Below are 12,646 nucleotides of genomic sequence, written 5' to 3'. Positions count from 1 at the left end.
TCGCACCCTTTCTGAAATGTAGCCTATATTATGCCCACAAAATTTGGATTGAAAAAAGTCATGTTGCTGCTGTAAATTAGCACAGTTTGAGTTCCCCTGAGGCAGGCCGGCTGCGACCTTCTATTCGATACCAACTGGAACAATTATTCATTCTTCGTGATTACGCCTTCATTAAGGTGGGGTTGGTTTGGTTTAGCCTGGTTCCACATTAGGTTGTTCTGTCCAGGTCAGACTAGTCCCCTTCCATCCATCCCAAACTGCACCCTATTCCCTACCGACAGGGCACTACACCATGAAGAAGGTGCCAGTTGGGACAATGCCAGTGTTTCCCCGTCTTTTCATCCTAAGGAAGATGGCGCTGGCCTCTACATGTTCAAAGTGACCGACGCGCACACAAATCCTCCTGAGGGGAATACTGAACTCACAACACTCACAGAGAACGCCAGAAACCCCTGCTGGAGCCAACAGTCACATTCCTCAATTATAGCTTCTTTCAGTTTCATCCTCAATATACTACTGAGAGATCAATCAAGTCCAATTACAAAAATGTAAAAAGTACAAAAATAGAACACTGGTTTGCAGCATTTTTTCAAAGTAGTAGATTAAATAAGTTAAGTGTTTTTTAAAAAAAATGTGTGCCATCCTTGCAAATTACACTTACATGTGATTGTAATTTAAAGATACTACTGACAAGATGATTTAAGGCAGAAAAGAACACAATGGGATCTTAGTCATTCTACTATCGATCAGCCCTTATCTTTCCAACTTGGCTTTCCAACTAACACAGTAAATACTTTGCTAGAACACCAGAGTATTTAACATACGAGAATAATCAAACATTTAATATTGAGATAAAACTGTTCAAAGAATATATATATATTTTTTTAAAAAGGCACATTTTCATATTCCGATTAACCAAATTAATAGAAGTATCTCCCAATATATTAGCATTAGTTAAAGTTACTCTGAGTCATTAGGAACTGTTAAATCCATTACTATTTTTAACTGGGGTATAAATATGAGGTGACACACATGCCAAACTCCCATAGTCATTAATCAACAGGAGGTCTGAACACGCAAATGAAATGAGACAACAGGTGGTTGAAATTCATCAATTAAGCAATGGATATAAACAAATAGCTACACGCCACAAAATTCCCATCTCCACTGAACATTACCTCAGAGAAGATCCTGTGTAACTTAGCTGGTAGAGCATGGTGCTCACTGTGTCAGGGTTTTGGGTTCAATTCCCACATGGGGGCCAGTACAAAATGCAAAAAGACTGAAAAGCAATGAAACTCTGGATGCAAGCTTCTGCTAAATTATTAAAATGTTAAATATTGTGTGTATATTTGTTAGGGACTTGTGCTCTCATAGTGACTTTATGGCTCTTCACTGGGTGGCCTGAAAGCTCAAAGATGCTGTCATCACAACACAAACTATACCACTGATACTATTCAGATGAATAAGCCCGAAGATATACCGTAATATCGAATAAATATATTCTATAGAAAATGCTTGAAATCTCTAAACCTTGGAATTCAGATGAGTGGGACAGAATATATCATAACATCATAGAAATATAATCTATAAAAAAATGCTTGAAACCTCTTAGAATTTGAATGGTGAAGTCATGGGTACACTCACAACAGTTGCGAGTCCACCAAACTACCGTCACAGACTTGAACAGCGAGACCCCATCTATGGCTTCAATTTCTATGATTTTCTGTCCTACTGGTTAGTGTTAACAGAGTGAGAGCTGTTAAATATGAAGCAGTCGTTTGCCTATATGGCTCCTAGTATCGACGTATCTACGCATGGATCCAGCAGAATGAGTATGCAGTTTTAGAGAGGGGAGAGCTGAGAGGAAACTGCAATGCACGTTCACCGTTCCTTTCCAAGTCTCACCAGCAGGAACCTGGTGGAAAGTGGTTCCATACCACAGCAGCGTAGAACCTGTGTACCTATACTGTAGTACACTGACCAGTGTTACGTTCTGCATACTGACAAGGACATAACACTGTTTACATAGTAATGGAGACTATCAGATTTCATTTGCGCTGTAATCGATCTAGCATCGGTTACTGACAATTAGTGACGTCATCACATTGTGGGTGGGGCAACAAGCCCAGAGGTCAACTCACAGTACTGACATGAGCATGCGTTGCAGGGCGGGGCAGAGCAGAGCAGGAAAGGGAGAAGGCGGGGGGAGGGGTGGGGGGCGGTACTTACCGACATGGCCGCGTGGTCATTGTAGTTATTCTGGGCAGAACCAGAACCACCCAAACAAATCAAATATGGACAGAATAGGAGGGAAAGAAAGTGTGGCAACAATAAATGAACAGGAAAGGAAGATCACAGACCAAGCATGCTTGGTAGAAGTCAAATCAACAGATAAATAAATCATAGATCAATATGCATCACTGGGAAGCGACAGTGAGAGAGAGAGAGAGAGAGAGAGGGAGAGGGAGAGAGAAAGAGAGGAGACATTCCTGAAAAAATAACATTTTAAAACGGAGTGTAAATAAAAAGCTGGAAGTTATTATTGACAGAATAGGGAAGCTGGCATAACGAGCAAGCAGCAAAGCAATCCACTTGAAGACAACAAAACAGACGGGTTGGTTTGGGGTGTAACCAGCAAGAACAGCCCAGCACGCACAATACCTGTCTGCTCTGGGAAGTTGCTAACTTATTAGTGTCTTGTCTCCTTGAGCTAGTTTCTGACAGGCATGAATATATCTGCTCAGTTTCATAGCCAACTATCATTTACTCCCAAGGAGTGTTTTTGAGCAGCTGATCACCTGAATGTTTTGAAGATAACCAGGTACTCTTCTTTTTGTTCTTTTTCTTGCATCTCTCTGCTTGGTCTTTGGGGTTTTAGGCTGGGTTATCTGTTTAAGAGCTTTACGACAATAGCCCGAAAAAGGGCTTTATGAAATTAATATGATTGCCGAGTTGTTCTTCCCCACGGCTGCGTGTGGCATTACTAACGTCTCCAGGTACTGTTCAGTCTACCTTAAAGTCCAGTCAGACAAACTCCGAACCTAAACAACACTGTGAGGCAATCTCTCTCTGTGAGTTCCTAAGACGATACGAAATTAGCACCAAGGATAAGCAGCAGCACAACGTAAAACACGCTCCACACCAGGGCTCGCTTCATGCAATACTACACTAACGCGACAGGAAAGAAAACAAAAAAAAAGTGTCACTCCACGAGCACCGAACCCACCGCCTAGGAATTACACGGACAACAAGATAAAAACACTTGAACAACAACCGGTTACCACAACGACACTCCGTCACCCGGCGAGCCCGTGCGATCCGCCGTAGCCCACGGGCACGTCAACTCACCGGCAGGTGTGTGAAGACCTGGAACGTGCTGCGGAGGAAGTTGATGAGGTCCATCAGGTACCCGCTGGCCCGGCCGTCCGACTCCGGCATGCCCCACTCATAGTCCGCCAGCTGGATGAACTCATCGATCTTCTGGTTCAGTTTGGTGTAGATCTCCCCCTCGGCTGCGTGACGTGCATCCTGGGGAAGGCAGGGAAAACCGCGCTGTCAACTGACTAGCCCGCCTCAACGCTATCGAGGTGACTGACCATCGCTAACTCAGTTACTGAGGTTACATACCGTCTCCACCTCAATGTTACGGAGGTTACAGACCAGTCCCACCTCAATGTTACTAAGGTTACAGACTAGCCCCACAATGTTACAGAGGTTACAGACCAGCCCCACCTCAATGTTACTAAGGTTACAGACTAGCCCCACAATGTTACAGAGGTTACAGACCAGCCACACCTCAATGTTACTAAGGTTACAGACTAGCCCCACAATGTTACAGAGGTTACAGACCAGCCACACCTCAATGTTACTAAGGTTACAGACTAGCCCCACAATGTTACAGAGGTTACAGACCAGCCCCACCTCAATGTTACTAAGGTTATAGACTAGCCCCACAATGTTACGGAGGTTACAGACCAGCCCCACAATGTTACTAAGGTTCCAGACCAGCCCCACCTCAATGTTACTAAGGTTACAGACCAGCCCCACCTCAATGTTACTAAGGTTACAGACTAGGCCCACCTCAATGTTACTAAGGTTACAGACCATCACCACCTCAATATTACTGAGGTAACTATTGACTGTACAACCTGGATGCCGGTAAGACTATGTTGGTGCAAGTCGGTGAACTAAGAAAAAAGCACCTGAAGCTCCCTAAGGTTTATAACAGTTGGAAGTGTGATTGATGTTGTGTAAACACTTCCGTCCTGGAAAGAGCATGTTTAAAGCCTGCAGCAATTCAAAGGAGGAGACTAAGGAATGACTCAAGAACATTCCATTGAACCTGGTGTTCCGTTTCCATTTCATTTTTCAGTGTGGGCGGTTAGCCAACATAGTTTCCACAACTTACCAATGCGTACTCTGCACGGCAGTGTGGTGTGGGCGGTTTGCTAACCTACAGTTGTCATACCTTAAAGGTGCTGAGCCCGTAGAGCCGTGTAGTGTGGGCGGTTTGCTAACCTACAGTTGTCATACCTTAAAGGTGCTGAGCCCGTAGAGCCGTGTAGTGTGGGCGGTTTGCTAACCTACAGTTGTCATACCTTAAAGGTGCTGAGCCCGTAGAGCCGTGTAGTGTGGGCGGTTTGCTAACCTACAGTTGTCATACCTTAAAGGTGCTGAGCCCGTAGAGCCGTGTAGTGTGGGCGGTTTGCTAACCTACAGTTGTCATACCTTAAAGGTGCTGAGCCCGTAGAGCCGTGTAGTGTGGGCGGTTTGCTAACCTACAGTTGTCATACCTTAAAGGTGCTGAGCCCGTACAGCCGTGTAGTGTGGGCGGTTTGCTAACCTACAGTTGTCATACCTTAAAGGTGCTGAGCCCGTAGAGCCGTGTAGTGTGGGCGGTTTGCTAACCTACAGTTGTCATACCTTAAAGGTGCTGAGCCCGTAGAGCCGTGTAGTGTGGGCGGTTTCAGGTGAGACGTTGGTGATATTGGTGATGAAGTCCTCCAGGTATTTACAGGCCTGTTCCAGGTGAGTGGTGTTGATGATGATCTGGACCAACTGAAACCCAAAAACGAAATAACGATAAGTTGACGTGGGTCCTAACGATTCTTGTTTCTCTGTGCAGTTTACAAATGGAAAGACATGTTTGGAACAAATCGCAATAATAATAATCGATTATAATAACACAATCCATGTTGGTACCGGTTATTAAGTAAAAACCTGTTGAGTGTATCAATCTGAAGACCTCCAATCCTAAGAAAGCCTACGATTGTGCAATCAGTTGTGCTCTCAAACTGTTGTGGACTGGGGGTCCATATATTAGAAGCAAACTGGGGATCAGAGTTGTATACTGATTGGAGATGAGCTGTGCCTCCATTAGTCCTGTACTGGGCTTCTTTATGATGATGCTGCTATAATATCTGATGCTGTAGTATATGTTATGATGCTATCATTTAGTTTATGAAGCAATAGTTTAATACTACATAAATATATGATGTTATAATGCAACGTATCCTATATAACAGGATAGTGCACTAGTTTTCATTGTTATCACAGGTGGTCCACAATTTTTGTTTGAAAAAAATAAATAAAATAATTATTCCAAAAATAATAATGGAGTATTAATGGTTAAGAGTATTAACCTCAGTCAGTCCAATATGGGGTTTCTTGATCAGGTTCTGCAGGCAGCCACTCAATGTCCTCGTCAACAGCAGGTTGGTAGATTTCCGGAGCATGTCGTCAATTTCAGTCGAACTGTAAACACAGCCAAAATAATAACAGCATGACTACACAAGATGGACCAGGAGAGGCCGAAGGTAGCAAGCAGGGATTAGAAGGTCATTCTGGTCATTCTGTTTCGTTTTTTCCTCCCATTTTGCCCCCGAAGCCCATTCCTGTGAGCTGGCGGTAAGTCAATTAACCAGCAGGGCACGAGAGTATGGCCGTGCATGCCGGGAGGACAGGGGACGGTGAGAGTCGTGGGACTAGACTGGAACAGGCAGACTCTGGAGATAGAAGGGAGACAGATTTAACAGATGGAAGAGATGAATTATTAAGAGGAAAACTGCTGGGGGGGGGGGGGGGGACTGTGGCGGAGGCATAAGACATTGGAAGGGGCAGACAGTGTAGGGTGAAGAAGAGAGGAAGAGAAAATGAGACAAGGACGACTGGCGTGGTGCAGTGGTGAGATGAGTTGACAGACAGCCTCTAGGAAAGATAAGATAGAGTGCATTGCCTGCTTTGTGAGTGGGAGTTGATAAGGAAAGAGTGAGGTCAAAAGTGGAAATGTGGGGGGGGGGGGGGGAATTGAAAGAAATTACTCAAAGGAAGATGTTGAAAGGTTGAAGTCACCCAATATTGTGTGGTGAGCCATTATCTGGAAATGAACTAATCAGAATGTCAAGCTCATTAAAGGAAGTCACCAAGAGCCCCTGGTGGACAATAGATTAACACGATGTTAAGATTGAATGGAAAGGTCACACCGACAGCACAGAATTCAAAAAAGGAAAGAGGTAGGTGATCAGGAGGGAAGACAGAGAACCTCAATTTTGAAAAAACAAGTAGCCCTGTGACCAGATATACGTGGACTTTGGGAAAACACATAGGCAGATGAAGAGAGAGCTGCCAGAGTTGCAGTCATTTCTTGGGAAATCCATGTTTCGCAAAGGTCTCTAAGAGCCTGGAGGACGGCATAGGCCGAGGTGAATTTGGCCTTGACGACAGCAGTCCCAAACACCACCAGACAGCAGGTTTTCCACGCGGGTTGTCCCGGCTGGGAACAACATTAGAAAGGTTGCGGCCACAGTGGGGGGTGACAGCAGACATGACGAGGAGACAGGCGGACAGGGACGGAAAGAGACATATGGCCAAATATGGACAGCAAGTAACAGGAAGGCTAATGATGAAAATGTAAACTCCACATTCACGTCGTCCTAAAATCTGAATTGTAATGACAAGATTTCCCCAAAGGAAAGTACACGGCTATTAACTGGTTGAACAAACGACTCACCTTTCAGTCCAAACAGATAAGTGTGCCAACATCTCCTATTCAAAACATTGGGCTGTTTGTCTACAGCTGTGTGTTGGTTCTGGAGATAAGAGGTGTGTGTGTATATATATGCGTGTGTGTGTGAAGGCTGTGTACATTGTGAGGTATTGATTGGTTGGGCGTGGTCAGGTGACTAAACACTCCCCAAAGGCCGGGAATGGGTATGTCACAAATGATGACATACCCTATATTATGTAATCCCCTTAAACTCTCCTCCGAGTTCCACTGCTCTGTTTCCCCCTTAATGGGCCTGGTTTAGCCCTCTGTTTCCCCCTTAATGGGCCTGGTTTAGCCCTCTGTTTCCCCCTTAATGGGCCTGGTTTAGCCCTCTGTTTCCCCCTTAATGGGCCTGGTTTAGCCCTCTGTTTCCCCCTTAATGGGCCTGGTTTAGCCCTCTGTTTCCCCCTTAATGGGCCTGGTTTAGCCCTCTGTTTCCCCCATACTGGGCCTGGTTTAGCCCTCTGTTTCCCCCATACTGGGCCTGGTTTAGCCCTCTGTTTCCCCCTTAATGGGCCTGGTTTAGCCCTCTGTTTCCCCCTTAATGGGCCTGGTTTAGCCCTCTGTTTCCCCCATACTGGGCCTGGTTTAGCCCTCTGTTTCCCCCATCCTGGGCCTGGTTTAGCCCTCTGTTTCCCCCATACTGGGCCTGGTTTAGCCCTCCGTTTCCCCCATACTGGGCCTGGTTTAGCCCTCTGTTTCCCCCATCCTGGGCCTGGTTTAGCCCTCTGTTTCCCCCATACTGGGCCTGGTTTAGCCCTCCGTTTCCCCCTTAATGGGCCTGGTTTAGCCCTCTGTTTCCCCCTTAATGGGCCTGGTTTAGCCCTCTGTTTCCCCCATCCTGGGCCTGGTTTAGCCCTCTGTTTCCCCCATACTGGGCCTGGTTTAGCCCTCTGTTTCCCCCATACTGGGCCTGGTTTAGCCCTCTGTTTCCCCCTTAATAGGCCTGGTTTAGCCCTCTGTTTCCCCCATACTGGGCCTGGTTTAGCCCTCTGTTTCCCCCTTAATAGGCCTGGTTTAGCCCTCTGTTTCCCCCTTAATAGGCCTGGTTTAGCCCTCTGTTTCCCCCTTAATGGGCCTGGTTTAGCCCTCTGTTTCCCCCTTAATGGGCCTGGTTTAGCCCTCTGTTTCCCCCTTAATAGGCCTGGTTTAGCCCTCGGTTTCCCCCTTAATAGGCCTGGTTAAGACCACTGATATGTATAGGTATTGGTAAGAGTCATTTTCTATATATCTACTTTACTAGTACATTACATGACAAGAAGTCATCTGCAGGGAATGTTTAAAGTTTCAAATGTTTTTGGATACATGTTCCAAGTGCCTGAGGTATTCCCTATTTAAACCTCCATGCTGGTCGATATATCAGTTTGCATTGATTTATAGTCTCCTTATACTCACTTCAGACACTCACAGTACTATCCCCCCACCCTGAACCCCTCACTTTCCATGAGGACTAGCTAACTATTCCCTAGTTAATTCTATCCCGTTTAAGTTTGATGAGAGAAGGGGAGGAGCAGACAAGTTGTGTCATTGTTTAAACTGAATTCTTGCTAATGTTAGAGGCAGGATTCTACACAGTGCCCCTGTAACAATCCCAATATAGTTTCAAGGTTCAACTTCCTACTTTGTACTGGGCGTGAAGACCTAACAGACACACAGAAATGGCATACAGGTGTTCATCTGATGGGAGCAGGTGGCAACCGTTTCCAGAAGTATCCCTTTAGGTGTTCACCACAACAAAACATGTACGCATGCGTCCGTGCGCGCGTGCATGTGTATACTTGGTCCACTGTGTGTTGGGTTTACACTGTTCAGTCACTGCCAGGGGAATAAACCAACAGGATCAAATGGGAATACGAACACTCTGAACTGGCAGAGTCAGAGCACCAGACACGCAGCGATATAACCATGGGGGAGCCCACAGTGTTTCATAAACAGCAGGGAAGTAGGATGGGCAGGACGATCCAATGAGGGGGGCGGGTCAAGTGGAAGTCAACAGAAACACTGACGGTTGAGCGAACATCAATGTAAACATCCATGGTGCCAGCCCAAGGCCGAGCATACCGCGCCCGAGGAATGGTTGCTTTTCCTGGGTCAGGACAGGGACAGGAAGCCGCACTGTGGATGTTGTGGATGCCCCGAAGCCCTGCTGGCCCTGGGAAAGGATTTGGGGTGTGTAGGACTAGCACAACACAGTCCCCGTCACAACACTCCCCCTTAAGCCCTCCCAACAACGCTTCAAATAGCAGACAGCTTATAGAGAACAACTGTTGGCAGAGAGCAGAGGGGTGAATCTAGGGTGAGAGAGGTACTAGCAGCGCTACTGAGGGAAAAGACAGCATGATGAGACTGAGGTACTAGTGGTCAGAGTGAGGAAACAGACAGCATGATGAGACTGCGGTACTAGTGGTCCGAGTGAGGAAACAGACAGCATGATGAGACTGAGGTACTAGTGGTCCGAGTGAGGAAACAGACAGCATGATGAGACTGAGGTACTAGTGGTCCGAGTGAGGAAACAGACAGCATGACGAGACTGCGGTACTAGTGGTCCGAGTGAGGAAACAGACAGCATGATGAGACTGAGGTACTAGTGGTCCGAGTGAGGAAGCAGGTCTAACTGAGGCTGGTGAAGGCTAACAACTAATACAGACTGATGAATTACTTCATCAGAATGAGATAACAGTAGCATGGGAAAAGAGATGACCAACCAGACAAAACTTAGCATGCTAGCGTAAAAACAAACACTGCAGTAAAGGACCAACTAAGAAACACAAACACCTGTGCAAGCTGATAAGAATGACTGCACGTTGGTGGAATGTTGTGCAGAGACGTTAGATGGACCCACAGAATTAAACAGAACACTTATACAGCAACTTTTAGCCGAGTCCTAAATTGCAGTACTACAGTGCTACACTAACTAGCACTCTACTTTAAACCAGAGTCCTATTTGGATCGGCTTAGAGATTTCTGTTTAGGATGGAGCCCCGGAGATTAGTGATGGACTGACCTGCGATGGAGCGACTCTGAGAACTTAAGGCTGGCGTAGATGAACTCCTTGACCTGAATGTAGATCTGAGGCACCGACTGAGACATTGGCAGCTTTTTTGGAAAGTCTTGCTGTTGGTTGAAAACAAACGCCAACAGAAACAGTGAGTACATCATTTTACATTTGGAAGAAGAGCTCTTTCTCCTGGGTCATTTTGGCTATTCAGGGGGAGGACCAACCTTTTCAATTTCCACATCATGGAAGGGGAACCTACTGATAACAGATCTATAGTCCTCCTCGGTTTCTACAGGGATAGGGCTGTAGTTGTCCAGGTCAAAGATCTCCCTGAAGACCAGAGCCCATTTCTTCAGCAGCGTCTCGTTGTACTGGTCTCTGATCTCAAAGAGCAGGTCAAACAGCCTGTTCACTGGGAAGCCATAGCCCTGGACCAAGAAAGACAACAAACCGGCACCCACATGTTAGATCTCGACTAAAGGACTTACTTCCTGAAATAAAAATCTGAAGTGAGCACATATAATCAATAGGAATGGAAGCATGGGAAACCATAGCCATATTAATGACCAAACTCCCCGGCATTGCACTAATGACCAAACTCCCCGGCATTGCACTAATGACCAAACTCCCCGGCATTGCACTAATGACCAAACTCCCCGGCATTGCACTAATGACCAAACTCCCCGGCATTGCACTAATGACCAAACTCCCCGACAATGCCAAAGAGTTTTTTGTAAAGTGATATGACGATCGAATCAGAAACCCGAACGGAACCCACCTGGAGTGTGTCTGCAAACACCACAATGAGATTCTTCAGCTCCAACACCAGGTCCGGATCACTGCAATACGACTGGATTGGAGAGGGGGAGGAGAAACGTCACTCCTCGTTCACATGAAACATGTGACATTTCAGTGTCTGAGTCCTTCAGGAATGTGTGTGAGCGTTACGGGTGAGGTGGAGTGTGGTGCCAGGCTCAGGGGGGGTGGGGGCGTGGGGGCTGGGGGGGGGTTTAGTGCAAACTGAGAGGTTACACAGGGGCCCGCCGGTCACTGGTTTGACCCCTACATAGTGATGAGTGACAGGATCAGAGGGGTCAGAGGAGGCCTCCCACAACACCCATCCAGCCCCCTTCTCCCAGCCCATGCCTAGCCCCCTCCTCACCCAGGACACTGGCCCCCCCATATCAACACCACCCAGGACCCTGGCCCCACCCATATCAACACCACCCTGGCCCCACCCACATCATCTCCACCCAGGACCCTGGCCCCACCCACATCATCTCAGCCTCACTCCAGTTATCCTGTATGCCTGATTAAAAAGATTTAATCTTCAGGAAACAGATACAAACACACACATATTAGGTTTTACAATGAAAGCGAGGACCGACAATTTAGCACCACAACAAAAAAAAAATCCCCTAACTTTAACCTCTGAAACCTAACCTGTATGCCTAAACTTGACCTCGCTGTAACTTTTAAACCACTCTCTAATGCTTAAACTTAAAACTTCCTCCCAAGACCTTTCACCTTCCCTCAACTCACCTCTCTTGTGAGTCTCTCTCCCCCCTACACCCATCTGTCTCTGTCTAACTAGCAAACTGACTGACAGTTCTCACTGTGCATGGTGCCCCTGTTAAACATTTCAATAAGGACCCGGCCCCCTCTGTTTCTGTCTCTCACTGCTAGCCCAGGGAGTCCGTAAATCAGCAGCTACTTGTGCGAGGGCAAGGCAGTGAAATCTAACAACAGCTCCTTCGTACACACAAACAAGGTAATAAAAGTCTTATTTACATTTGCAATATTCCAAGTAACCTATTGACCTATCGCAGAGAAACAAAAACAACATTAAGTCCCTGTTGAGGGATTTAGATGAGCTTCTCCTCTGTCTTTAGGCTGTACTAATCTGAGCCTCCACCCTCAAGCACTGTGTTCAGCAGTCTTCCACCGTGTCTTTTGGGGGTGAAGGAGGTTTATCTAGAAGCCGTGATGTTTGGAATGATAATTGGAATCTGGCCACTACTTCCTGATGGGCCCTCCCTCAGAGCAGCTTTGACTCGGGTTCCATTCAGACTTATCTAATGAAGAGGTCAGGCCATCTGAGCCTAATGGGGACAGATTGCAACAATAACAGCAGATTAACCACTGTGAATATGGTAAAGTGCTGTGTGCTGTGAGGGCCCAGGCTGTGTGTGTGTGTGTGTGTGTGTGTGTGTGGAGAGGGAGGCTGGCAGGGGCCAGTCTGTTGTTAATCAACCATGGATTATGGTAATACCCCACAGCTGGGACACATAGAGACGCACAGCCTGGGTCCTCGGGGGCCAACAAAGCCCTCGTCAAACCCCACTGTTAGGGTGATAGTGACTGTTAGCCTGGCTGCCCTAGGACCAGGGACTTAGAATCAACTCTGTTGTCAATGAACAAGTACAGTACAACGAAATGCAGTTAGACTCTAACCAGAAGTGCCAATAGAAGAGGGCAGAAATGTACAAGTATAATGTTACAGATGTGACATACAGATGTGCAATGTATAGATGAGCAATGAAGGCATTGCAGTACAAATGGTATTCTAAAATGTGCAATAAAGGCAACTAGAGGGCAAA

At 46.5% G+C, this 12,646-nt stretch overlaps 1 protein-coding gene across 7 annotated transcripts in view; it reads right to left on the bottom strand.

The window, feature by feature from the left end:
- The window catches only part of exoc6 (exocyst complex component 6), a 46,784-nt gene that overhangs the window by 11,341 nt on the left and 22,797 nt on the right, over window positions 1–12,646 (bottom strand). For 4 of the 7 annotated variants that reach the window (XM_010895870.4, XM_010895869.4, XM_010895867.5 and 1 more), the window contains exons 11-16: window positions 10,825–10,896; window positions 10,271–10,474; window positions 10,053–10,162; window positions 5,646–5,757; window positions 4,927–5,061; window positions 3,352–3,531 (exon numbers count right to left, since the gene is read on the bottom strand). In XM_010895870.4, coding sequence (XP_010894172.1) covers window positions 3,352–3,531; window positions 4,927–5,061; window positions 5,646–5,757; window positions 10,053–10,162; window positions 10,271–10,474; window positions 10,825–10,896 — 813 coding nt within the window. Of the gene's footprint in view, window positions 1–2,232; window positions 2,263–3,351; window positions 3,532–4,926; window positions 5,062–5,645; window positions 5,758–10,052; window positions 10,163–10,270; window positions 10,475–10,824; window positions 10,897–12,646 lie in introns of all 7 variants that reach the window. The other 3 variants (XM_010895868.4, XM_010895865.5, XM_010895864.5) reach the window with 1 other exon arrangement.

The sequence above is a fragment of the Esox lucius genome, chromosome 6 (genome assembly GCF_011004845.1).
Source record: "Esox lucius isolate fEsoLuc1 chromosome 6, fEsoLuc1.pri, whole genome shotgun sequence".
Classification (NCBI taxonomy): Eukaryota; Metazoa; Chordata; class Actinopteri; order Esociformes; family Esocidae; genus Esox; species Esox lucius.
The sequence above is the reverse complement of the archived record's forward strand: the minus strand, read 5'-3'. Positions and strand labels throughout refer to the sequence as shown.